General features: G+C 37.0%; 1 protein-coding gene and 2 non-coding genes across 3 annotated transcripts; all 3 read left to right on the forward strand.

Moving 5' to 3' along the window:
• The first annotated feature begins 607 nt into the window (after nt 1-607).
• ap1g1 (adaptor related protein complex 1 subunit gamma 1) lies at nt 608-27,091 on the forward strand. The gene is made up of 23 exons (XM_066713781.1): nt 608-697; nt 7,539-7,742; nt 7,872-7,996; nt 8,326-8,467; nt 8,942-9,038; nt 9,737-9,813; nt 11,420-11,515; nt 11,604-11,684; nt 11,784-11,882; nt 11,998-12,053; nt 12,195-12,308; nt 12,441-12,581; nt 14,622-14,676; nt 15,110-15,232; nt 15,655-15,744; nt 17,120-17,247; nt 17,722-17,826; nt 18,169-18,310; nt 18,950-19,076; nt 19,788-19,889; nt 20,417-20,577; nt 20,806-20,904; nt 22,255-27,091. The coding sequence occupies exons 2-23, from the start codon at nt 7,542-7,544 to the stop codon at nt 22,354-22,356; spliced, it is 2,463 nt and encodes an 820-aa protein (XP_066569878.1). The 5' UTR covers nt 608-697; nt 7,539-7,541; the 3' UTR covers nt 22,357-27,091.
• Nucleotides 14,331-14,410, forward strand: LOC136759524 (small nucleolar RNA SNORD71). Its single transcript, XR_010820047.1, has one exon. It is a non-coding gene; the product is annotated as a small nucleolar RNA SNORD71 (small nucleolar RNA).
• LOC136759523 (small nucleolar RNA SNORD71) lies at nt 14,893-14,972 on the forward strand. The gene has a single exon (XR_010820046.1). It is a non-coding gene; the product is annotated as a small nucleolar RNA SNORD71 (small nucleolar RNA).
• Nucleotides 27,092-27,882: the final 791 nt, after the last annotated feature.

The raw sequence follows: 27,882 nt of genomic DNA on the forward strand, positions 1-27,882 counted from the left end.
GCATCCCTCTGTGCAGGAATTAACTCGCATTACTCCTGTCTTCCACTCGTAATTCAAAGCTTTTGCAACAGGAGATCATTTAAAAATGCAGCGCAACGGAACTAGCACTTATTTTTCCATCCTTAACTTAAGCATATTCCCTGAATTTCATTAACCGCATTTCTTTATTGCTTAAAGAATAGACAATGCACAATTGATAGTACAATGCTGCTTTTAAACCCAGTCACGATTACAAACGATTATCAGAAAGCATACAAGTACCATATCGCAAAGAAAGTTCAATGTCATTTTCACAACCATGCTGCAGTTGAAACATATTTATAAAATACATATTCCCTATGTCATGGTTAACGTTTTAATTATATTATTGATATTGAACATGTATAAACACTTGACATAACCTGGCTTTCAGGCAGCTGGTGGTTCCTGAGAAACTACCTTCCTACGGTAGCCACGTTGGCTCGATTCGGTGTGCACTTTAACTGACGATGCGCACTCTTCGTAGGAGCCCGAATGGCGTCGTTTTCTTGTACTTCTCCCTGGCCCTTCAGGCTTATTATGAGACATTACTCAGTGTAACCCTCCGCCTGCGGTAAGTGCTGAGGCCGGGAGAGCCGCCATTTTGAATGTCAGGTTTGTTCCTCCCTCCGTCGCAAAGAGAGAAGATTCCAGTTTCTTTCTGGTGTCATTACGGCCGGTGAGTATCACCTACACAGGACAGGACCCTAAATATGACATTAAATTCGGGTCATGGTTGTGACGGCCTTGCGTCTCATGACAAACCCGCATTGTGGTAAATAATATCTGCTGTTTTGGGGGGGGGGTAGCACCAGGGGTTGTCTGTCACGGGAAGACAGTGGTGTTAATTTCCCCCCCTGTATTGTATTTGCGATGTTTCAGTGTGTACCGGGTATGTGTTACGCTTAAATGTAATAAGCGATATTTCATTAATGTTTGGTAAGGGCTTAGGTTTGGTCTCCGCAGATCCATTTTTGAATGCTTTTTGAGAAGAGGCCTATTTTGGCAGGCGAACAGTGGAGCAAAGGCAACCTCCTCCTTTCATTAAGTGCAGGCCGAGAGAGGCCTTTAATGGGGTTTAATGTTTAGTGACCACACTACGATCGGAGGTATTTGTTCACTGTATACATATCCTAGACAAAAGTTACCGTAACACACAGGGCCGCAGTGGAATCAAAATGCATTGCACGGCACAGTTTGTGTAGACATTGTCAGCCATGAATAGTTGTGTATTAATACCAATTAAAGTGGATTTCTATTTGTTCATTGAGCACTGCATCTTACACCTTATTAACCGTGTCACCCACATCAGCTCGGCTAACGTCCGAGTGGTTGGCCGGCTAGTTGCAAAAAGGGAGTATAAATAACATTTAAAGAGGAAGGTAGGGTACTGGTGTTACCGTGCACATCACAATTCAGATCCCTATAGTAAGTGGTTTTTAAGACTTACAGGACCTATGCTGAGAGTTAAACAATGTAATATTTTACTTGCAACCCCCTGGAATGGAATTGAAATGCATTGAAATGGTCTTACCCTTTTTAACACGACATAGATGGATCAGACGATCAGGAGGTGGTAGTCCCACGATCTTTATCCATTGTTTTTTAGTAACTTACACACTGTGTATTTTATTTTTAACGCATTCAAAAATGCGTTCTAGATTATACATTTTGTTGCAATACAGTATAATAAGGTGCATAGCAGACCAGACCCAAGGTTTAATTTATAACAACATACCAGACTTTGGTGAATGTTTTTTTTTACCTTAGTTTTTGATCCATCCTTGTTTTCATTCCTTAAGTGAACTAAATATTAGCAGAATGATAAATCAAACGGTGTTAGTATAGCTTGAATGATACCTTAAATATGTCATTAATTCCTGCAGGACTGAAGGTTCCAAAATTAGACTGCACTATTATATATAACTGGTTGGTTTTTATGAATAGAATGATGCAGTCATTTGGTTAAAATGGCATTAGATGGCTCTTAATCGAATCGTTGCATTTAATATTCCTATGTTGCTCTAAAACGAATTGTGGTATTTCTGGCATTCTTGACTTTGAAAGAAGCCTTTCCATTGCCATATAGGAATGTATGATGTTATGAGGAGTTATGAATGACATCCGCTAAAGTCTTCAGTCTAAAATTGAGTATTAACGGTGTTTAATCCTTATTTCAAATACTGGGCATAGTACCATACATTGATACAGACTTGTACTTTCTACACTTTGAAGTGAAACCACAAGGATGCTGCTGGGTTATCAGATACATTTTCTTCCATGGCACCTGAACCGCACATGGAAACATTTCATACAATTATTATCTTCTCTTTACTGGACATTTTGTCATTTGTCTTAAAATGTTAAATTAGTGTTATCCAAATTCATGACTAAATGTTCCATCGCTTTCATGTTTAAAAAAAAAAAAAAAAAAACTAGCTTCTTAGGTTCTTAACGACTTGCAGAAACCATGCTTAGTTTTACACTGTATTTTCTGATCTGAAATGTACTGTTAAATTGTCCATTATTTTTGATCTGTTAAGCCTTTCAATATAAGGAAATGACCGGTGTAGGGGAAGTCAAGGAAATGTATACAAAAATGCATTCTGAAAATGTTGTAGTTTTCATCAACTTACAAAAATAGGAAGTTTATATAGCCAACATATGATGAAAGAATTTCCCAGCATGAAGACGGTTGAACAGAAGCTTTTTGGTTTCATAAGTACTAGTACAGCAGAATGATCTAACCTGTTTCTAAATATTGCAGACTTGTCCTTTCCCAGCCTTTAGCCTATTGTCACTGTCCCACTGTCTATTTCACAGCCACCCTTGTATTATAAGCTGTTCAGAAAGTATTATAGTATTAGTGCATCCAGACCCTACAACTAGCCCTATGCATATTTAGTATTGTAATGGAGAAGCCACAAAGTTCAGATGAAATGAGAATATATCCTGGGCTCACAGTAGGCGTTCTCTTTTTGTGTGTGCTAGCCCTCATGGATTAAAAGCAGAATATTTAAGACTTTGGTCTTATCTCTGAACATCTAAACTGAACAGGAAATTAAACCTTGTTTGAGGAATGACTTGAGCATTCTTATACTATGGGGTGTGTTTACTTTTTAGTCATTCCAGTGACCCAGCCCAAGTGTATGCTTTATTTTTTTAGATCATTACAGAGGTTAAATGCATTTGTTAGTCATTTGCAGTAAGGGTGCCACTGTGTGCAGTTATGTACCTCTGAATTTGAACAATCACTTGGTATTTCCTAACTTGTTTTGTTCAGGATTGTTTTTGTGCAATAAATATATTCATGCTCTCCACGTGGCAGTTGGGGAGGGGCGGTGGAGTTTAGAGTGTAAATACTTTTGACATCATCTTAAACTAATGAATAATAAAATCACAGAAATTGTAATGTAAAGCCATCTTATGGCAAGATTTCGACATATTTAGTTGCTAAACAGTGAAAGAAACAAACTAGGGAAGTTTTACTTAATTTTAGTTTAATTAATGTTGAACCTTGCAATGCTGTGTAATTATGTATGTATTACATGTATGGCTGGGAGGGTAAAGATGTGTTTGCAGCTTTCCAGGACTGATTTCAGTGCAGGGGGTCAGAGAAACAAATTCTTAAGACACTGGTGAAGTATTTACAACCTTTGTCCATATGTTTCTTTTCATTCCAGTTTTCATTTCAATATTTAAATTATTTTCATTTTCTTCTGTGGAACCAGTTTTCCAGCTGGTTACAGTTTTTAAATCAAGTTATAATAACCCGCATTTTCAGTGGTATTATTTATTCAGTGTTGCATGTTTTAATTGTTGTCCAGAAAGCACAGCAGGTGTGAATATTTTTTTTTCAGTGTATAGATACTGCAACAATTCTAAAAATATATAGCACTTCAGAATAATTATGCAAATACTTTGCTCGTGGCATTGTTTAGCAAGCAATGGATACTATAATTTTGCAATATACTAAAGTAGGTAGAAAAGCAGTGTTACCCTGATTAGGTAGAACAATACACCGGTTCCTTTTTCCCCTCCTGCATAGATGGACGTCATAGAGCAGTAAGTGACCGCAAAGTTTTTGTTTGTTTTTTGTTTTGTTTTGTTTTTCTTATTGGTTTTTCTTATCCTCAAGCTGTGGTCATGCTGGCTCGCAGGTGCTTTTCAGTTTTGAGTTTTTCTTTTCACTAAAGACACTTAGTCTACAAAATGTGTTTATAGCAACTATTTCTTGTAGAAATGTAACATTTATTTGAAAACGTTGTAACCTTTTGCTTTTAATGGATTGATTAGTTTTCACTCTTTGCTCAAACACAATTTGTAGTTTACCTTAAGATATGTCATTGTTTACCCTTTTTTGCTCAATCTCTCAGTGCAGGCTTTATCCAGCAGAGCTATCTTTTCCAGCCCAGAAAAAAAAGATTTGAAAGCATGTCTTGACTTTTGAAATCAAATTGGAATGGGTCTTTAGACATTAGTCTGAAAGCAGTGGAGATGGTGAATATGCTTGTAAACTCTGAATATTACAATCTTTGCTTCAAGTAATGCTTGTCATTTCCACTCCAGGTACATGTCTGTTTAATTAGTTGTACTGAATGGACTGAATTTAGGAAAACCTTTTGATTAACTTCAGTTCTTGTAATATGCATATTAATTTTATATATATATATATATATATACACACAGCACTGTGGAAAAATGCTGTAAAGTAAGAATGCTTTCAAAAATAGACATGTTACTAGATTATATTTATCAATTAACTAAATGCAAAGTCACTTCCAGGACTCCTTGTTCTTCTTTACGCTGAAGATAGTTCTTAATGACTGTCGCTGTATGTTTGGGGTTGTTATCATGCTGCAGAATACATTTTGGGCCAATCAGATGGCTTCCTGATGGTATTGCATGATGGATAAGTATCTGCCTGTAATTCACAGCATTGAGGAGACCATTCATTCTGACCAAATCCCCAACTCCATTTGCAGAAATGCAGCCCCAAACTTGCAAGGATCCTCCACCATGCTTCACTGTTGCCTGCAGACACTCATTCGTGCACTGCTCTCCAGCCCTTCGGCAAACAAACTGCCTTCTGCTACAGTCAAATATTTCAAATTTTGACTCATCAGTCCAGAGCACCTGCTGTCATTTTTCTGCACCCCAGTTCCTGTGTTTTTCATGCATAGTTGAGTCGCTTGGCCTTGTTGCCACGTCGGAGGTATGGTTTTTTGGCCGCAGGTCTTCCATGAAGGCCACTTCTGACCAGACTTCTCTGGACAGTAGATGGGTGTACCAGGGTCCCACTGTTTTCTGCCAATTTTAAGCTGATGGCACTGCTGGACATTTTCCGATTGTGAAGGGAAGTAAGCATGATTAGTCTTTCATCTGCTGCAGTAAGTTTTCTTGGCCACTGCATCTACAGTCCTCAACGTTGCCCGTTTCTTTGTGCTTCTTCAAAAGAGCTTGGACAGCGTATCTGGAAACCCCCGTCTGCCTTGAAATGTCTGCCTGGGAGAGACCTTGCTGATGCAGTATAACTACCTTGTGTCTTGTTGCTGTGCTCAGTCTTGCCATGGTGTATGACTTTTGACAGTAAACTGTCTTCAGCAATCTCACCTTGTTAGCTGAGTCTGGCTGTTCCTCACGCAGTTTTATTCCTCATACACAGCTGTTTCTGTTAATTGTGTTTCAACCTACATATTGAATTGATGATCATTAGCACCTGTTTGGTATAATTGTTTAATCATACACCTGACTATATGCCTACAAAATCCCTGACTTTGTGCAAGTGTACCTAGAAGAATTGATGCTTTTCTGAAGGCAAAGAGTGGTCACACCTAATATGGATTTGATTTAGATTTTTCGTCTGTTCACTCACTTTGCATTTAGTTAATTGATTAATATAATCTATTAACATGTCTATTTTTGAAAGCATTCTTACTTTACTGCATTTTTCACACCTGCCTAAAACTTTTGCACAGTACTATATATGCGCTCCTTCTGAATGCATGTTTGTCTTCAGAAGAAGAATTTCAAACCTTTTATTTAACTGATGTTAAATATTTGAACTGTTAAGGTTTAGGAAAGACATTGGAATCGGCTTTATTCTTGTTAGATTGGATTCAGTCTTTTTATTTCTTTACTTATTCACTGCTTTTTTTTATATGTTCATATTTTCACATTTGTTTTAATATTCAAACCTTGTGCTAAACCAGGTGTTTTTGGTAGGTTGTAATAAAGCCTTCCAAGTTTAGTCACTGTTTTTAACCAAGCTCGCTAATGACTTGTGGTTTATGAAATAAAGTCAAGGGTGATTTCACACAAACAAAACCAATTCAATTCTTATGCTCCATTTCTCTATGCTGGATTTGGCATCAAATACAACTGCATTTGCATTTAAATGCAAAATGTGGACATGGTTGCATTTCTCTTGGTATTTGCACATTGTGAACTAGTAGTACTATATTTTTATTTAACATCACAGGATAGCTTCAGAAACATTTTGAATGCCTTTTAAATACAACTTAATAATTCACAGTAGTTGTATTCACCTTTGTGTAAGCTTTATTCACCATGGTGAGACCTATGAGTAATGTTGATGAAGACTATATGTTCAGTGTTTGTGTTGCTATTCTATAAACTATTTCTTCTCGTTCCCTCTGATATTACATTAATAGTACAAATGTTTGCATAGAATAATCAATCAATCAATTACCATTTGGTATCAGTCCTATATTGGCATTTGGGTTTAGTTTTGCAAATGAACATTTATTTGCAAATTCACAATTTCAACATCCTGGCCTTGTGTTCAAATACATTTTAGCCCATGTCTATTTCACACTTTTTAAAACTGTTCAGATGAACGCATTTATTTATTTTACCTCATATGTATTAAACAAACTAAAAGAAAGCTCTGGAACAGATTTAATCAATTAAACTGCAGAACAAATGGTCTTTTAAAATCAGTTGAACTATTAAGTTTAATCATTTATGTGAGAGCATACCACACAGAATAATGGAATGCTTAGAACACGGTTTCTTTATTTGCTTGAGAAGAATCCAGAACCATTATTAAATAGCAAAAGCTGCTTAGTAGCTGACACCTTTAAGGACTTCAGGGAGTTAGTTTGGTTGCTCTGCTTGTTTTTTTAATTATTTTAATTATTCTGTATTTTTATTTTATATATCTATATCTAAAATAATTGTCATTAGAAATGTATATTGTTTTGAATGTGTTTTTCTTTTGATTACTTTTATGCAGATGTACATTTGATGCACAGATGATTTAATAACTTCAGCATTTTGGATACACACTCGTATTTCTCCTGTATGGGAATCTAATACAATAGGACTTCCTCAGGATGTGCCTGTGTACATTTCCACATTGGACTTAAATATGCACAGAAACCACACCTTAAAAATTATTGATCAAGAGTATTTAAATTATTTAGTTTTTATTTTACCTAGTTTGTCATGCTTTGCATTGGGCATGCTTTTCCAATTAATTTCTGTCCCTGTTTCAGAGGATGCCAGCTCCGATTAGACTACGGGAGCTCATCCGGACCATCCGGACAGCTCGGACTCAGGCAGAGGAGAGAGAGATGATCCAGAAAGAATGTGCTGCTATTAGGTCATCTTTCAGAGAAGAGGACAACACATACCGTTGTAGAAATGTTGCTAAGTTACTCTATATGCACATGCTGGGGTACCCAGCACACTTTGGACAGGTAATGTATTTTAAACTAGGCCATCAGTGATCTAATCATAATAAATTCATTATACGACCTTATGTTAAATAGGACAGTTTTTCAGTTTAACTTAAGTGACAGAAGTGTTTTTTTTTTGTTTTTTTTCAGTTGGAGTGCCTGAAACTGATTGCATCTCAGAAGTTTACAGATAAGCGAATAGGGTATTTGGGAGCCATGTTACTACTGGATGAGAGACAAGATGTACATCTATTAATGACAAATTGCATCAAGAAGTAAGAAACTACTTATGTATTTTAAATACATATTCATGAAAGCATGCCTGGTGTAACAGGGCTCTGCTCATTTCATGTATGTCACTCTAGACTTGTTCCCCCACATGAGGTAACTGGCCTTTTGGCACAGTAGGTTGGTCTGTGTCGATCAAACATGGAGGTTCTGTCTGTGTGCTGCAGTATACAATAGATACATTGTGCGTACAGCATGTAACACAGGCATGATGATGAATGTCTCTTGTGAGATTCAAATATTTTGATTGAGACTTGGATAAAAGAAGGTACCTAAAGCTATCCTAAACAGCTGTATATCTTCCCTCATTCTTCAGTGACCTGAACCACAGCACGCAGTATGTCCAAGGTTTGGCATTGTGTACCCTCGGCTGCATGGGCTCATCAGAAATGTGCAGAGATCTGGCAGGGGAAGTGGAAAAGCTACTCAAAACCTCAAATTCCTACTTGAGGAAAAAGGTATTTTTTATTGGTGCTAATGACTTCAATGGACATACAATAGAGCTTAAGTCTAAAATGGGGCCCTACTGATACATTTTTAAATATCACTATTAAATTGTGTTTATTATAATATAACATTTATTTCAGTAGTTAGTCCAGTAACTTTATCCGAGTAATGTTTGATGCTGGTTGACCAAAATGAATAATCCTGAGCTACAGCTTTCAAGGATATTTGTTTATTATGCATAGTGTTTGTATAATATGTGCATTTATTTCACAGAGCTAAGTTCCCTACATACATTTGAAATTGATTTATTTACTAATCACAAGGGTGTGCAGATGAATTCACACCTGTGGCTCTGCTGCTTGGCAGCTCTGGCTTATGAGTATCACTGAATATTGTTAATTCACTCCTAGTCAGTGTTCTCTAGATAAGTACAACATGTTTCAATATAAAAAGACTCCAATGTTTGTGACATTGTAATTTTTCAGGCCGCACTGTGTGCAGTTCATGTAATCAGAAAGGTGCCCGAGCTGATGGAAATGTTCCTCCCAGCTACGAAAAACCTGCTAAGTGAGAAAAACCACGGTAAGATGTCCAGGGAGATGTCTTTTTATAACTCTGAATGCTGTTCACAAGAATAGATATTGTAATTTTGCCTTTTTACCCTACCCAGTGAAGAAATATTAATAGCAGTGGAATACATCACTGGATAATTGCTTTAAAAGTAAAGCTCACATACATCACTTGAAGCTGAGAACCCACAGTTGTTTTTGTTTGTTTGATTCACTGAAATTGTGAAATGGGAAGCATTCGAGCAAAAAACTATACAATGTGTAATAATCTGCAGAATATCATTTGCCTAGGTTATATTTACACTGGTATTGATCTTTCTGGCAATTGCCAATACTATGTAGAATTGACAATTTTCACTACAGAGGTTTTGGCAAACCAAACCCAGAATCTTGCATCTGAGGGGCAATAAAGCAGTAAGAAAATGTTTGCTCTTTTTTTTCTCCTCCTTAAATTCTGATTGACAGCATTAGGGAAATGTAAAGGGCATGTGCCAGAGTTCTGCTTATCTGTTTTTATTTTTAGTTGCAATGCAGTGTCAGTGCAAAAAATCGTTGACACACAGGAAAGATTGAAGTTTAGCAAGCCTCAACGTAAAAATGAAAGTTATCTTGCCAAATTCCATTTGTAATATGGGTATATGATGGGTTTGCACATTGTAGAGTATAATGTAATTGAGCACTTTTTGTCTGAAACTTTTTTTTTTTGTGTAGGTGTGCTCCATACATCAGTTGTTCTTCTTACAGAGATGTGTGAAAGAAGTCCTGACATGTTAGCACACTTCCGAAAGGTATGACACAATAAGACCTTAAACTTAAGTATGTGACTTAACTGTTTTCTTTTAATTATTCCCTCTACATGCCATTTTGAAACTGGGACAAGGTTGCTTCATTTGATAAGTTAATTGATCATAATTGAGGCAATGCATTAATTCTATGCTGCATTAATTGTTGGTGATCATAAAGGAGACCAGTGTACAAAAAATTATCAATCTACGATCATTGATTTTCATTCTCTTTTCAGATGCATAGAGCATTGTATTGAATGGAACTTATTTTGCATTAATTTAAAATGATAGTTTTCTTTCTTTTGGATTTGCTTTGTATTTTCTTAGTTTTAGCTTTAAAATATTATAATAAAGGGCCTTAAGTCTTGTTTTCTTAATTGGAATAGTATCTGCTAAACATTGTCCACTTCATGTGGGATTGGAATTTTCTTTTTTTTGTTTTTGTTTTTTTTTCAACTGGCTGGCAGTAACCCGTGAATCTTCGACCAATGACTTTGGCCTGGTGTCGCCACACTTCATTCATAATCTAAACTTTATTTTAATTTCTCTGAAGAAATGACTTTTTATATCTCTTCCTAACATCTACTTCATATTTTTTCTGTCATTTGTCTGTTACAATTCCTGCATTGTGTTAGAATGAAAAGGTAAGAGTACATTCTGGTTCATAGATGGTGCATGCTCTTACTGAAATAATTTCACATGATCATCATAACTTGTAATTTTGTGTACAAAGTAATGTTTTTGTTTTGTTGTTGGAGATATTTAAATTCAGTTTCCATATCATGGCAGGACTTTTTTTTTGTAAAATGCATTTTTAATGTCGTCCAGTTATCATTGTTAAAGAGATCATAATTTTTTATTTATAGTTATCCATTTTCTCTTGCCATCAGAAGTTGAGAAAAATATTGGGAAGGGACAGCTGTGGTTGTGACGAGTAATAATGAAATATTTAATGCATCCATGATGCTGAATGAGAGTTTTTTTTGTATTTTATGGATGAAAATGTCAAAACTTTTTTTTTTTTTTAACTTTGTAACATAATCGGAAACTTGAAACCATGACACATGGCTGCCACTCTTTCGATCCATTAGGATTAGAAGTAGCTGAATATGCTTGTGAGTCAAAACCTGGGTTATGTATAAACAACAACTGTTTAGTTTTGTTTTAAAAATGGCAAACCAAGAAAAAAGGATGTATAGCTTTATTGCATTGATTGCTTTAAATGTATGCAGAATGTAATGTATATTACACTGAAACACGCATGCATCCGGAAATACTTTTTTCCTTCTTTGACTCATGTATTGCTCGGTCAAATTCAATTTCTCACCAGGAGAAATGGGTAAAAACTGAAGACATTGAGAACACAATCATTATGGACCAATTTCCATTTGTGAGGGATTGTATAAAGCCTTACATCTTCACTTCAGAACAGTGCCTTTCTATGAATTACCTTCCGATACCTTTGTTTAATGGGCACAAAAGTAGGGTTAATCATTTGTGTATTTTTGGTCACTTCAAGTAAATCAGGGTATTGAACACACAACATATGTATATAGTCAATACTTCAGCTGAAGTCTTACCCTCTGATTTTTCATTGGTTTTGTTTTAGCTTGTTCCACAGCTGGTTCGAATCTTAAAGAATCTCATCATGTCAGGATATTCACCAGAACACGATGTGTCTGGAATCAGCGATCCTTTTCTACAGGTTTGGAACTTTCCCTAGTCTTTAATGGTTTTCCAGCATTTACTGCCACAATGCAATTAGTAACAAGTCTGCAATATAATCTATACAGGTGCGGATATTGAGGTTGCTCAGAATTCTGGGGAGGAATGATGATGATTCCAGTGAAGCCATGAATGACATTCTTGCACAGGTGAGATTAAGTTTTTGTTAGTTGTTATAGGCTTTTTTTTTTTTTTACATCGATGAACAGTCAACAAACTTATTTTTAAATTAACTTTTCTCTTTTCAGGTTGCAACCAACACAGAGACTAGTAAAAACGTAGGCAACGCCATACTTTACGAAACTGTTTTGACCATAATGGATATAAAATCAGAAAGTGGGTTAAGGGTGAGTTGATAGGGTTATCAAGTGTTTTTCTTTTGTTTTTTTAAAAACGCCAGAATTATAATTGTGAATTCAAATAATTCCATTCTTTGATTATTACATTCTTTTCTCAATGCAGGTTTTAGCAATTAACATCTTGGGACGCTTCCTTTTAAATAATGACAAAAATATTAGGTAAGTAATCTAAAAATGTGTTACTGTATAATTTACACTTTGTAGCCTTTCAGTCGTTTTCTAACAATTTTCAAATTATCTTCTTTAAAGATATTGTTGGAGGTTTTTGAGTGATATAGTTGTTGCACTAAAATTTTATAGATATGTGGCATTGACATCACTATTGAAGACGGTACAGACGGACCACAATGCAGTGCAGAGGCATCGGAGCACCATTGTGGACTGTTTGAAAGATCTAGATGTGTCCATAAAGCGGTAAGAAAAATGCAGGCAATTAAGTTTTCTATACCTTAATTTATTGAAAATTCTATAAAGTCGAAAACAAACTTCAAAATACAAAACATTTGCCAATTACTAAAAATCTAACTGTTTCACGATCTTTAACAGCCGTGCAATGGAGCTCAGCTTTGCGCTAGTCAATGGGAACAACATTCGAGGAATGATGAAGGAATTGCTTTACTTCCTGGACTCCTGTGATCCGGAGTTCAAAGCAGACTGTGCATCAGGAGTCTTCCTTGCAGCAGAGAAGTAAGGTTTTATTATAAGCTGACAATCAAAACTACATTTACCTGCATCATAACTACCTTTATGACAAAATCATACAGTGTGTTCAATAGCCATGCAGCCCATGATACAGTGAGGGGAAAAAAGTATTTGATCCCCTGCTGATTTTGTATGTTTGCCCACTGACAAAGAAATGATCAGTCTATAATTTTAATGGTAGTTGTATTTTAACAGTGAGAGACAGAATAACAACAAAAAAATCCAGAAAAACGCATTTCAAAAAAGTTATAAATTGATTTGCATGTGAATGAGGGAAATAAGTATTTGACCCCTTCGACTTAGTACTTGGTGGCAAAACCCTTGTTGGCAATCACAGAGGTCAGACGTTTCTTGTAGTTGGCCACCAGGTTTGCAGACATCTCAGGAGGGATTTTGTCCCACTCCTCTTTGCAGATCCTCTCCAAGTCATTAAGGTTTCGAGGCTGACGTTTGGCAACTCGAACCTTCAGCTCCCTCCACAGATTTTCTATGGGATTAAGGTCTGGAGACTGGCTAGGCCCCTCCAGGACCTTAATGTGCTTCTTCTTGAGCCACTCCTTTGTTGCCTTGGCTGTGTGTTTTGGGTCATTGTCATGCTGGAATACCCATCCACGACCCATTTTCAATGCCCTGGCTGAGGGAAGGAGGTTCTCACCCAAGATTTGACGGTACATGGCCCCGTCCATCGTCCCTTTGATGCGGTGCAGTTGTCCTGTCCCCTTAGCAGAAAAACACCCCCAAAGCATAATGTTTCCACCTCCATGTTTGACGGTGGGGATGGTGTTCTTGGGGTCATTCCTCCTCCTCCAAACACGGCGAGTTGAGTTGATGCCAAAGAGCTCGATTTTGGTCTCATCTGACCACAACACTTTCACCCAGTTCTCCTCTGAATCATTCAGATGTTGGTAAACTTCAGACGGACCTATACATGTGCTTTCTTGAGCAGGGGGACCTTGCTGGCGCTGCAGGATTTCAGTCCTTCATGGCATTGTGTGTTACCAATTGTTTTCTTGGTGACTATGGTCCCAGCTGCCTTGAGATCATTAACAAGATCCTCCTGTGTACTTCTGGGCTGATTCCTCACCGTTCTCATGATCATTGAAACTCCACGAGGTGAGATCTTGCATGGAGCCCCAGACCGAGGGAGACTGACAGTTATTTTGTGTTTCTTCCATTTGCGAATAATCGCACCAACTGTTGTCACCTTCTCACCAAGCTGCTTGGCGATGGTCTTGTAGCCCATTCCAGCCTTGTGTAGGTCTACAATCTTGTCCCTGACATCCTTGGACAGATCTTTGGTCTTGGCCATGGTGGAGAGTTTGGAATCTGATTGATTGATTGCTTCTGTGGACAGGTGTCTTTTATACAGGTAACGAGCTGAGATTAGGAGCACTCCCTTTAAGAGAGTGCTCCTAATCTCAGCTCGTTACCTGTATAAAAGACACCTGGGAGCCAGAAATCTTGCTGATTCATACTTATTTCCCTCATTAACATGCAAATCAATTTATAACTTTTTTGAAATGCGTTTGTTGTTATTCTGTCTCTCACTGTTAAAATACACCTACCATTTAAAATTATAGACTGATCATTTCTTTGTCAGTGGGCAAACGTACAAAATCAGCAGGGTATCAAAAATACGTTTTTCCCTCACTGTACGTTAAAACCAATTAACTACTTTTGATCCAACAGACTGCATCAGTGTTGCAAACTTCAACGATAGGCAAATGATGATATTTAGTGCTGTGTGATGAAAAAATGAGTGATCCATCGTCAGAGTTTAAGTCTGTTGACACACTTATTTCTGACAGCATGAACACCAATGGCACGCCAATCTGAACACCTTAAGATTCCTTCAGTGGAAGTGAATTTTTAACATGTGGACATGGCAATCTGTGACGAATCTAATGTTAATATGTCACAGTTGATACAGCCATGATTCTTATTTTTTTTCTTTGCATTACATCGTGGTCATCCTTTATTAATGTACTGTCAACAATGTTTTTATTTTGTCTTTTTTGGTCACAGATACGCACCCTCAAAACGATGGCATATAGACACTATTATGAGGGTCCTTACAACGGTATGAGTTATACAATCTCTTTGTAGTGTTGAACTTATTTTTGATTTAAAGACTGATGTATGCAGGATTTTGTATTGGTAGTCATAACTATTTGCTGAACTCTTACTAAGAGTTATGATGAAATATTGTGGCATTTTAATGGACTAATGGAAAAACATGTTAAAGGTTTCCCTGTTATGATGAACAAGATTGCCAAGGCAGTAGTAGCTGCCTGATTTGCTGTTGAATGATGAAATTTCGAGTGATCCATCGACTGATTTATTAGATGTTGAGTCTTTCGGAACTGACAACAGCTTTTGTCCTGACATCTTTTAGTTCAATCAGAATTTTAAATAAGTCAATGAATGTTCAACATGCTTGGTCATCCCCCCCCCCCAATGTATTCCTGCTTAATTAAAGCCTTAGTAAAATTAACAGATTGCCTTTAATGTAGGCTGGAAGCTACGTAAGGGATGATGCCGTGCCAAACTTGATTCAGCTCATCACCAACAGTGTCGAGATGCATGCCTACACTGTGCAGCGACTTTACAAAGCACTTTTGGAAGATGTCTCTCAGGTGAGCTACCAGCGTGTCTGAAATATGCTAGGTTACAAAAGCTTAAACAAAAATTTTGTACAGTTGCATGCTCACCATTGTAAAATAATTATTACAACATCAGGACAATTAGTAGGATTTTCTTTACAAATGGATTTGCCCAGAAACATACCTCAAATCAGTCACCTAGCAATAATGCAAAGCATCTAATTTTACAAGCAATACAGTTCAAATTTCCAATTGAGATATTGAGAGCCCTCCATAAACTGTATGAAAGCTGAAATAAATGCTCTCCTACAGTCATTGAAATGTTTATCTCCAGGAATTGAATAGAACATTGATTGGTCAATTTGATAAATGTTAAATGCCCAATTTAACAATCACAAATGCACTACATTTTGAATGTAGATTTTTTTTCCTTAAACATTTTGTTTATTCCCCAGCAACCTCTTGTACAAGTGGCCTCCTGGTGTATAGGTGAATATGGAGATCTGTTGGTCTCTGGACACTGTGAAGAAGAGGAACCTATTCAAGTAAATGAACTTATTTTTGAATATACACTCACCTAAAGGATTATTAGGAACACCTGTTCAATTTCTCATTCATGCAATTATCTAACCAACCAATCACATGGCAGTTGCTTCAATGCATTTAGGGGTGTGGTCCTGGTCAAGACAATCTCCTGAACTCCAAACTGAATGTCTGAATGGGAAAGAAAGGCGATTTAAGCAATTTTGAGCGTGGCATGGTTGTTGGTGCCAGACGGGCCAGTCTGAGTATTTCACAATCTGCTCAGTTACTGGGATTTTCACGCACAACCATTTCTAGGGTTTACAAAGAATGGTGTGAAAAGGGAAAAACATCCAGTATGCGGCAGTCCTGTGGGCGAAAATGCCTTGTTGATGCTAGAGGTCAGAGGAGAATGGGCCGACTGATTCAAGCTGATAGAAGAGCAACTTTGACTGAAATAACCACTCGTTACAACCGAGGTATGCAGCAAAGCATTTGTGAAGCCACAACACGTACAACCTTGAGGCGGATGGGCTACAACAGCAGAAGACCCCACCGGGTACCACTCATCTCCACTACAAATAGGAAAAAGAGGCTACAATTTGCACAAGCTCACCAAAATTGGACAGTTGAAGACTGGAAAAATGTTGCCTGGTCTGATGAGTCTCGATTTCTGTTGAGACATTCAGATGGTAGAGTCAGAATTTGGCGTAAACAGAATGAGAACATGGATCCATCATGCCTTGTTACCACTGTGCAGGCTGGTGGTGGTGGTGTAATGGTGTGGGGGATGTTTTCTTGGCACACTTTAGGCCCCTTAGTGCCAATTTGGCATCGTTTAAATGCCACGGCCTACCTGAGCATTGTTTCTGACCATGTCCATCCCTTTATGACCACCATGTACCCATCCTCTGATGGCTACTTCCAGCAGGATAATGCACCATGTCACAAAGGTCCAATCATTTCAAATTGGTTTCTTGAACATGACAATGAGTTCACTGTACTAAACTGGCCCCCACAGTCACCAGATCTCAACCCAATAGAGCATCTTTGGGATGTGGTGGAACGGGAGCTTCGTGCCCTGGATGTGCATCCCACAAATCTCCATCAACTGCAAGATGCTATCCTATCAATATGGGCCAACATTTCTAAAGAATGCTTTCAGCACCTTGTTGAATCAATGCCACGTAGAATTAAGGCAGTTCTGAAGGGGAAAGGGGGTCAAACACAGTATTAGTATGGTGTTCCTAATAATCCTTTAGGTGAGTGTATATCACCAATTGACTTAACATTTGTGTTTAGCAACAAACTTTTTCTGAAGCAAAGCAAAATTTGATTTAATTTTTATTAATTGTAAAAGTAGACAATGTTTACATGTTTGTTTTTGTTTTTGCCCAGGTTTCAGAAGATGAAGTTCTTGATGTTTTAGAAGGTCTGCTGGTGTCTAACTTGTCATCCTCTGTGACCAGGGGTTACTCTCTCACTGCAATCATGAAGCTGTCCACTAGGTTCACCAGCAGTGTGAAGTAAATATGCGTTTTACATTATTTTGTTTGCATAATTATTCAAAATGTCTAACAAGAATCAAAATGAAATATGGACAGTGTGCCTTTTACTAATCTCTATTCAAACTTCTACATAACCCAAATTCCTACTGCAAAGTACTGTAAACCTTAAACCTTATTATAGCCCATCTTGACACAACTGGGGAAAATAACTGGTGGTTGTATACTCCAGTTATACATATTTTAAATGTAGGGTTTATAATGGGACTTATAAACTACACTGCTTCTCTTGTTTCATACATCTGTAGCTGGTCCTTAAGCCTCCAGTGGTTCACAGACCAGCCCTTATTATTCAGTTTCTGTAGTCGGTGTCTGCTGTGAGGTGGTTGGGTACAGTTCTATTAAAAAAAAATTGTAGGATGCACGTGGTGTGCCCCTGAGTGGAGCATGTCCCAGTTACAGAGGGTCTGATTTTTGCGGTGTCCTGTTTTACAGCCGAATCAAGAAGGTTGTGTCCATATACGGCAGCAGCATAGATGTGGAGCTGCAGCAGCGAGCAGTGGAGTACAATGCACTTTTCAAGAAATACGATCACATGAGGTGAGCCTTAAAATAACCACCATATTCTACTGTCCAGTATCGTGATCACTTCTTCACAGCTCTTCAGATGTAGTTTTCTCCTTCCCTTTTGAATAATTGGCATGTATCTATCCGAGTATAGTCCCAAATCAGAAACCACACATAAACAGAATTCCAGATATGTTTCTCATGGTGTAGAGACTGGTTGTTGACTGTAACAGTTTCTTGATGATAGTGTTTTAGAAAAGCAGACGAAGAACAAATATTTTTAGTGTCCCTCCATATGCAATAGATGCTGAGGTAATAAGAACAGTCCGGCCTCCCACTCAAAAATCTCAAAAGGGTTTATTTTTGTTTTTGCAGGTCTGCCTTACTAGAGCGAATGCCCATTATGGAGAAAACTGCAACCAATGGCCCCACAGAGATTGTGCAGACAAACGGGGAGACTGAGCCTTCAGTACTGGACACTAAGCATACACCTGGTGTCACACAGCCAAGCAGCCAGGTAACATCGAGAGAGAGACCTGTAATGAGACCTTGGCCTTGACCTTGGTTTATTAAACACCACTTACCAGCTTTCTCTACTTAAATGAAATATCTTATTATATCTGATTCTCCATGCTGGAGGATTAATAGAAATATTTTTAAATTTTGTACACAGTAGGAGTGTTTTTCCCATGTGGGTTTGTTAGGTTTTCTTATAATTTAGCATGCTGTTCAGAAATATTAAAACAAAAACATTAATTTGAGATATTGATTGTGGGCAAATGATAGGCCTAAGTCTTCTGTATCAATACAAAAGCTGAATATTCTTAGAAAGTAAAGAACCCATCCTATGCCTAATACATACATGACCCCTGCTGGTTAGAAAATGCAAAATGAATTAATTGTTATGCTTGCCTTTTTTTCAAACATGTCCTGCAACAGAGTAATATGTTGGGTTTTTAAGTTATGATTTATACATTTAGTTCTCCATTCTTCTGATGCATGAAAACTATAGTTATTAATCTATATATTTTTTTACATTTTGTATTAGTAAAAGAAGCCTTGTGTAATATTTCTTCACAGTAATCATTTCAGAGTATATTGATATAGTAAATCAATTTAGAAGGTCAGTATCCATAAGTTCAATTTCATTTTTTAGGCTAGTGATTTGTTAGACCTCCTGGGAACAAATGATGTAATACCCGTGATTCAGACTGTTCCGCCAACAAAGCCCGCCTCAGCCGGGGGTGAGCTGCTGGACCTACTTGGTGATCTCTCTCTGTCAGGTAGGATGAACTGCCTCTTAGGACCTCAGCACAACACAATTTGTTTTTTTTTTGCTTTTTTCCCTGCTCCCCTGCCCTCCCTTTGAATCCTCCATCCCCAATTTAAGTTCCATATTTTGAGTGTTGGCTGCAGCAGTGATAGAGACTGTCTTTGATCCATACCCTTGAACTAATCATAAGCACTGCTAAACCTGGCAGTGCAGAGCTCAATAGGAGTGATCCAGGTGTCTGCCTCAGTTGTCACTGGTTCTCACCTTTCAGTCGGGTGCATTTATTACTGTAAGTGGCAGTATCAAGTATGTCTTTTCTTTTGTTTAAAAAAATAAAAATGTGGTGTTTTTAAAAGCATTTGTAATAAGAAATGCCCAGTGTTAAGGTGTTGGGTGGTATTGCATTTTCTGGTAACATTTCACTCTAGAATATTCCAAGTGTGAAAATTTAGAACTTCCTTTAATGTTCCAAAATAGTTTGACTTCTAATCACAAGTTCAATGTCGAAGCAGAGGAAAAATTCCCCTTTTGAGCTACAATGACCCAGTAGCAGTCTGCTGAAGGTCTGGTACAGATGTAACTTTAAATGACACTGCGGTATTCACGTTTGACTGTGTAAGGTTTGAGAAATACGTTGAATGGGATAGTGATATATATGGCTTTCTGTATTTTCTCCCCATATTCCTCTCCTTAAACCTTTTTACCCCCTTGCCCACACAAGGTGGTCCAGCCCCTGCACCTGCCCCTCCCGTCTCCATGTCCCAGCCTCCCTTTTTACTGGATGGCCTAACATCACAGCCACTTTTTAATGACATTGCTACAGGTGAGAGAATACCCCAGCTGTCTGACATTTGTTTTCATTTCAAAGCTAGGTTTGTTTACTGTTAATGTCATACCAACAGCAGATAGATATCCTGCTTTTAAAGGTTGATATCCCCAGTGTGTATTATTGTTGACTGAAAGCTGAGGATGTTTCTACCAGACTGTTCTGTGGCTTGGAGAACACTGATTTAATAAAAAAATTTTAAATCAGATTTACAAAAAACTATATAAAGGCTAATCCAAGTATTCAAATATATAGAAACATGTCCCTAAATCAACAGTGATGCTGCTATTACTTTGTACAGAGAATGTCATTGCAGTTTAAACTGTTTAACCTAAATGTGTCCACTAGGGGTCATTTTTATCTTATTGGCATGGCAATAATGCACCGTCTAATTTTACAAAGCAGTACTTTTTTCAAGTACATGCAGATCGAAGGTTCTATAGAAATACATTGTAATTGTTTTTTATTTTGCTAAGTATGGTACAAAACTTGTTTTCTCATAATATTGTATTTCTTCCATGTAGGTATTCCATCGATGACGGCGTACAATAAAAATGGTCTGAAAATTGAGTTCACATTTGAAAGGTCCAACACAAACCCCAATATAGCAGTCATTACTATTCATGCCTCCAACTCTACTGAGGCTGACATGACAGATTTTGTGTTCCAGGCTGCAGTACCAAAGGTAAGTTTTGTTCACTTGTGAAATTTAAGCATTGATATGAGTTTTAAAGAGTATTAAACTGTTTGTTAGTAATGTAAGATTTGAATTGTGTAGATTTTATTCAGTGTTTGCTACTAGATTAATTACATTTCATAACGTGTGGGATCTATTATCCTGTTGTGTCCAAGCCTGTATTATCTTGTGAAAAATGTACATGAGAGAATAATGAACAACCCTTGTGTTTGATAGACATTCCAGCTGCAGCTCCTCTCCCCCAGCAGTAATATAGTCCCACCACTAAACACAGGAACCGTCACACAGGTCATCAAAGTACTCAACCCACAGAAGGTAAGTGCTCTTGAAGGACTGTTGTCTCATGTATGCAGTCCTATTGGTCCTGTTCAGTTAACCAAATACAACCAAAAACACATTTCACACACTTTTTTTTAGTTTTGTTTATTTAACTCTTTACACTCAGCCCCATTGTTTTCAACCCGCCAGTGGGTTGAAATATATCTCTTAATAATGCTGGCATTATAATAGCCAGAAACATCATTTTTGTATCACCGGATGTTGCTGTGCGGAGATATTGACTTGCAAAATAGGGGAAACATTTACTCGTGTTCTAGAATTGATATTTTTAATACATAAAAACTGAAGGAGTTATGATCATTTACTTTGTATCCAGTTTTCACCCAGTTTGTTTTAAAAGTTGTATTTTGACTAATACTTTAAGGAAAAATTGTAAGAAAAATAAGTTTACATTGACATTTCATACAATCCTAAAATGTCATAATTCATAATTATGGTATTTATCTGGGGTTGGGGGTGGGGGATGTGGTAGTGTTGCAATATAGTGTCTAATCATGATCAACAATGCTGAAACTGATTCTGTAGTTTGTATTCTTTCATTTGAGTGGTCCCACATGCTTGTGGCCCTTATAATGGAGAAATGTCCCTCTTGTGAGTATGTTGTGGTATACATTTTATGTAAACTTCTCTGCATAGGCTAGTTTTTTTTCAAATGCACATTAGTCCTTCATTTCGTATGGTATTTTCACCCAACAACTTCTCCAAATTTCAATATTTCACCAACAAAAAAATTAAAAAAACTATTTCCCATAGACTTAAATGGAGGAAAAAGGTGAAGAAACCTGGTAGTAGAGTAATAGTTTGTCTAATCATGATCAACTATGCAGAATATTATAGCACAGGTTGTCTAGTTTCATTTGATAGGTGTCACGTACCTGTACTCCTTATAATGTCCATATTAAACACCTGTGCATACAAGAAGTCCAACCAGGTGAAAATGGAGTGCAAAGAGTTAATATAGGACAGAAGATTAATACATGTAAGTAGTCATTGTTAAACTGGCGACAGGATCCATAAAAGTGTGACTGAAGATTTTTTAAACATTAGGTTGTAAAAGAAGTTCATTCAGAAATGTCTGAAGATATACAATTTTAAAAATAATGTTTAAGGAATAAAACATGACTTTTCCTTTGTCAGTGTCACTTAGTATTTCTATTTGTGGAAATGTGTTAAGAATGGGGAATTAATCTGAGGTAATTAAATGTATTAGTTCCCCCAGCTGAGCAAGGAAGGCAGTGCTGATGATAGGAAACACTGTCAAGTCCCGTTTGATCTCCAAGCTTAAAGATTTGCTGAAACACTTATTTCCCTTGTCTTGTTTCACAGCAACAGCTTCGAATGCGGATCAAGCTGACGTATACCCAGAAAGGGTCTTCTGTGCAGGACCTGGCAGAGGTCAACAACTTCCCCCCCCAGTCTTGGCAGTGATGACCTGCCTCAATGCTCTTAAAGCCCTACCAAGGGACCTCTGGGGAAAGATCCTCCCTGACTGATCCCTTGTGACATCACTGCAGACTACTTCCCTGGGGTTGCACGGGGACCCAATGGAATCTTTCTGACACAAAACGATGATGATGACAAGAAAATATCTGAAAACAACATATCCATTACTAACTTTTAAATTGGTTTCACCTCCGTCTCTCTGATGCCTGCTTGCAATAGCCACTGCTTCCATCCCCTTTCCATTCACGCACACAACACACTCTCCTTGTACTTCCCTTGTGTTGAAACAGTGCCCCGATATTTGTCATTGTGGGGAAATTCATCCTTCTTAAAGGTGCACCATAGGTGGGAGGCCTTTTTGATGTGAGCAGTCATCCATATTTTGTTTTTATCTAATTCTAGAATTGTAAATGTTTGGGATTTTTTTGAAGCACGTTCATTTTTTATTTTTATTTTGGGGCATTTTGTTTTTCTTCATCTTCAACTGAAATAACTGAAATGCAACATACGTTTGAGAAGGTTTGCACTTTAAACGGCTCTGTCATATGTGCACCGTACTTAATTGAGAAATACAATGAAATATTTGGGATCAGAAAAAGTTATTTTGGAGTGTAGTGGTGTTCATCATTTATCAGTTTGGTGTCTCAAGAAATTAACTTATTTTCTGTAATAAAGATTATCAGCTATTTGGTTCCAACACAGTGTGTTTCATATTAAATGTGGTGGCTCTAGGATTAATGAACTGAGTTGCACTTTTATCGATGTGTTTGGAAGTTGTATGCCCCAAAGATTTTCAGGAAGACCTTATTAAGGTTTGCCAGACCTGTTTGTTGTTGGAATAACATCCTTAGAGCTTTAGTTGCTTAACTATCGAGGAAGAAGGAAGACAAGTAATGCAATCATGTTTGTTTCCTTTCGTTTTAGTGCAAGGCAAGATGAAGAACCCATAGGATATGAATTTCATGAGAAGCCAAAATGAAATGTTCTGGGGAAAAAATCAGTTACTTCAGTTTTTAGGGTTCTTTGGTTGTTTCTTGGGAGAGAGAGCGTTGTGTTGAGTATAAAGCACATTTTCACTACCAGTGGCATGGAATGAAGATACTTGCCATTTTGTGTTACAATTGGCTGTTCGTATTGGCATTACACTGCTGCTTTTTAAGTTGTTGGTGTGTATTATTGTGGTCAACTTAAATGCCTCTTTCTAAGACTAAAATGCTAAAAGTCTCAGTTATAGTAAACTAATTAAACTCTAGTTGTTGAAAATGAAACCTAAATGCAAGGTGCAGACATCAAGTACATGTCTAAGGGCTACGGTGTGAACAGCGGACATTAAATATTTAGTTGACCTGCCTCTTAGGTTTTGTTGTGTTTCTACAAACAAACAGAAAAGACTAAGGTACTCTGCACTGCTTTGTTGAAGAATCAATATTTTTCCCTCCCCCCCCCCCCCGCCAACACCAGGATTCACATGAAGAGCTGTGTTTGTTCTGCTTTGACTCCCTGAGATTTGTATTCTAAGGAATAGGGGTTACTTTTCTAAATCCACATTCAATTCTTTTTTTGGGAAGCAAATCTATAGTGAAATTGATTTGAATGGCTTTAAGGTGCTTTTTCTCTAAATTGCAATTGTGATCTTAAAGGTTTATTTTGTGTATCTGAAATGTTTTAATTACTTTATAAAGTGTAGTGTACATTGGTTTAAAAACTGGCCTCTAAGAACCTGTCAATATTGTTTGAGATATTGCTTTGTCGAGGTTCTGTTTTTTTTTTTTTTTTTTTTTTTTCAAATTTCTTTAAGAGACTGATAAACACCGCAGCTGTGAATAAGGACCAGCTTTTTATTAACTTTGCAAAGACCTCCATTTAGATAGCTTAAGAGTGTAGACTGAGGCTTGTACCTGTCTGCATCCAAGACGTCTTACTAGGTTTGTCCTACTGGCATAGACATAATGTTTGTATATATAGATTGAGCTAATCTTGAATGTAGTGCTTTGCACCTAGTAGTTTTTGTGGGTTATTCACATTTGATTTATTCATCATCTTGTGTGATCTATAAAATAAAATCTCAAATGAAACCAGTTTGGTTTCTGCACTTCACCCCACCCCCTGGCCCATGTGCATCTTAATTCCAGTAGATTAAGCACTTGTCTAGTCCTAAGTGACTTTTAACATGTCCTACAAAAAATGCCTGTTATCAAAGCAATGTGCCTTTACATGAATGAAACCAGATTGGACCCATCCCTCCCTGCCTTCCCTAAGTGGTATATATGCATAGATTTGTGTATATATATGCCTTTGTATTCTATATCCCACCTGTGTAAGACTGAATAGAGAACTTAATCAATGCTGTTGAATCTGAATATTTTGTTGTCTGACTCCAAAACAACTTACAAATAAGGCTCAGAAGTTATTTATCTGCTCACAGATAACTTACCAATTAGACTACAGTTTTTTTTTTTTTTTTTTTCTTTTCTTAGTCTAATATAGAAATTCTTTTTTGACTGCTCTCGAAACTTGAATCTGCCAACCCTCACCCCTTTCGAAGTCCATTGCATCATCTTTTTTGATACATTAGGGTCCTAGGCACATGTACTGCTCTAAATCATGATGTCTTTTTTGGCATTTTGCAAACAAGAAATATCAACTGAATACCTCACAATGTTTTTTCTGGTTTTATTTTAGATCTTTAAACTTTAAAAGTACATGAATTAAGAGTATTATAGGACCATGTAACAATCTTGGGGACATCAGGAGATCTACATTTACATCAGTTGAATACTGTCGATTGTGCTACTGAGTTGTTCTGTTACACTGAGCGTGGTGAAGCCATCAGAATTGGTTTATTGTGTAGGAAAGATGTTTTGCTTTTGCATTTATTATTAACCGCTGTCTTTTTGTGACCAAATCAGAGGTGAGCTGTAGTTTTGGAAATTAAATCCTCTGTAACAATACCGTATGTATATTGAGCAAGAGATGTATGACTTGCTGTTAGAAAAAAAAAAAAATTCACTGAAAAATTTAATGCAATCCTAGGCTTTTTCTGTATATATTGATGGCTCTTTAGATGCATCAGTTGCCCACCACCCTATTTCAAAGCTCAGCATTTCCTTACAAAATCCTCTGTTGAAATTTACATGAGGAGAACTGTTTTAAAACAATTAAAAAAACTACTTCATAGCCAAATCAATTGGCTTTCCCTGCATCCATGTACATTACAAAACAAAATATAGCATCTGCTGCCTGTATATTGTATATAATTGTAAAAAATAAATTGCTAAAATATCCAATTCAAGACCCAGTAAGAGATTAGCTAGGAAAAATAATTGTATACATATATTTAATTATTCTTAGAAGGATAAAAACTAATGAATTCCTCTTTTCCATTGAATTTTAAAAAATCTTTATTTTTTCTCTTATGTAATTTTTTTTTTCTTTCTTTTTAAGTAGGAAGGACTGAAATCTTTCATGAATTAGTCATTTTAAATGTATGTAAATTTGTATCTGGCTTAAATGAAATCATTATCAAGAAGTAACTTTTGTTTTTGGTGATAAAATTGACTGTTGGTGGATGGGATTTTGTGGTTTTTTTTTTGAGGTATGGTTAAAAACAATATAATTATAAGAATTAAAAAAATGCAGGTGATGTACTACTGAGTAGCTTGATCATAGAGCTGTACTATAACACCAGAGACTGCAATCTTTGTTTCAAATTAATTGATTCATCTGTTTACATCCTCTTCAAGGGGAGTGGGCCCCTTGCCAATACACCATAAGCTCCCCTCTGAAATGCACTATATCATATTGCTTCTTCACTTGCTAAGTCCAACAAAACAAATTGGATAGGATTGAGGCTGTTAAATTTTATAGCTAGTTAAAGTTGACATACACGTGGCCTTTTAAGAGACAGGTTAGCTTTCTCTATTTGCAGCTTTTCCATTTCCCAACGTTCAACGTCTTTTATTTATTCTAGATTGGTTTGCTTTTCCAATAGATGTTCCAACTTGCACAAATTACACCATGGTGATACTAGCATGGATGGGAGGAACATTGACTTCTCTGCTGTCTTTCTTTTGATCACCAATTATCCTTGTCTCATTTATTTTTGTGAAATGGACACACACATGCAGAAGGAATGATGAAGCCTGTGATGAGGGGGTGTGGACAGTGTTTGGCATTCAGGCTTAGGTTCCACTACTGTTGCCCTTTACAACACAAACTATGGTGGAAATTCCATACAAAATAAGTTTCAAACTTTTGAATCCCAAACATTATTAAATAACACACCTGTGTATGTAATGAAGAAATTAAACTAAATACTCATACATTTTAGCACCCAGTGGGCATAAATGACAGACTGCAGATATGGCAAGGGGTTTGCTTCCTTTGTGCTCGTTTGTGCCAAGAGCTGTTTCTTAGCAGTTTGTTACGGCATTGAAGTATGGCTATTTTATTTAACAAAAAAAAACATTGGGTTGTGCTTCTGTAGTTAAAAATTGCTTTTGCTTGCTTGACATGGTAATAACCCTCTACCAGTCCTGTTAGCATTTGCATGGGTTCCATCACTGTTGTTCATTGCATTTTTCATAAGTTAGTCTTAATGTGGTTCATAATTAAGGCACACCAAGATGATGGTGGTGGTATCATTGAGGTTAAGAAAAATGGGAGACAGTCTTTCAGTGACATGGCATGCAAAAATCCAATTAAACATCAAAAGGCCCAACCCTGGTGTGATATTATTCTTTCAGATGTCGTAATCCATTGCAAAACCCTGTGCCCTGTACATTTCATTCAGTGATGACTGACTTCATAGTCCCCGACTTTTAGGAAGAGTGATCGTTTGTAAGCTATCTGTACTGACAGCGCTGACACTGCAGCTTTAAATTAATCTCATGGAGGTGTATGAACAGCAGTTGGACCTTTTACTTTTTAAGCCAGCCAGTATAAATTTGTGTGTACCTGTGTGCGTCTTACTCCGCCCCATGCAAGGTAAGACATGGTCATTGGCTGCAATGGTTTCAAATTCTCAGCTTCGGAGCTGCATGTGACAACCAGTGTAAATACTCATTTCTACTCTTTATGTATCTCCTTTTTAAAATGCAAGGGAAAAAAAAGTTTTAAAAAAATAAATACAATAATCAAACCACCACACCTCTTTGCTGATCTGGAACATTAATGTATATGTGAAGAAAAGTTTGGAAGTCTTCAGTTTGAAACCTCTGTAATTAAAAGAAATGGTAGAGTTTTGGGGGAAATAAAAATACTGATAATTGAGCATTCACACCATTCCATTTGATGTGATTGTTTTCTACTCTTTTGTTGGTAATACATGTATGTTATTTTAGTTGTGTGGGAAGGGAGATGTGGGAACCATGGATTTAACCAGTGAGGATTCCCTTCCCTTTCTTCTCATAGAAATAAAGTCAATTTTGTTAATTGCTAGGTGAATCTATATATGAAGTGCCCCCACCCCCACCCTTTATGTATCTCCAGTATACTACCACACAAAATCTA

This window comes from Amia ocellicauda, chromosome 9 (assembly GCF_036373705.1).
Source record: "Amia ocellicauda isolate fAmiCal2 chromosome 9, fAmiCal2.hap1, whole genome shotgun sequence".
In the NCBI taxonomy this organism is placed as follows: Eukaryota; Metazoa; Chordata; class Actinopteri; order Amiiformes; family Amiidae; genus Amia; species Amia ocellicauda.

What these genes read in the sequence shown, in the direction of transcription:
- ap1g1 (XM_066713781.1), top strand. Translation starts at nt 7,542, where the DNA reads ATGCCAGCTCCGATTAGACTACGGGAGCTCATCCGGACCATCCGGACA. An exon ending in TCACACAGCCAAGCAGCCAG is followed by an intron (nt 18,311 to 18,949) that starts GTAACATCGAGA and finishes TTCATTTTTTAG; the next exon opens with GCTAGTGATTTGTTAGACCT. An exon ending in TGGTGATCTCTCTCTGTCAG is followed by an intron (nt 19,077 to 19,787) that starts GTAGGATGAACT and finishes TGCCCACACAAG; the next exon opens with GTGGTCCAGCCCCTGCACCT.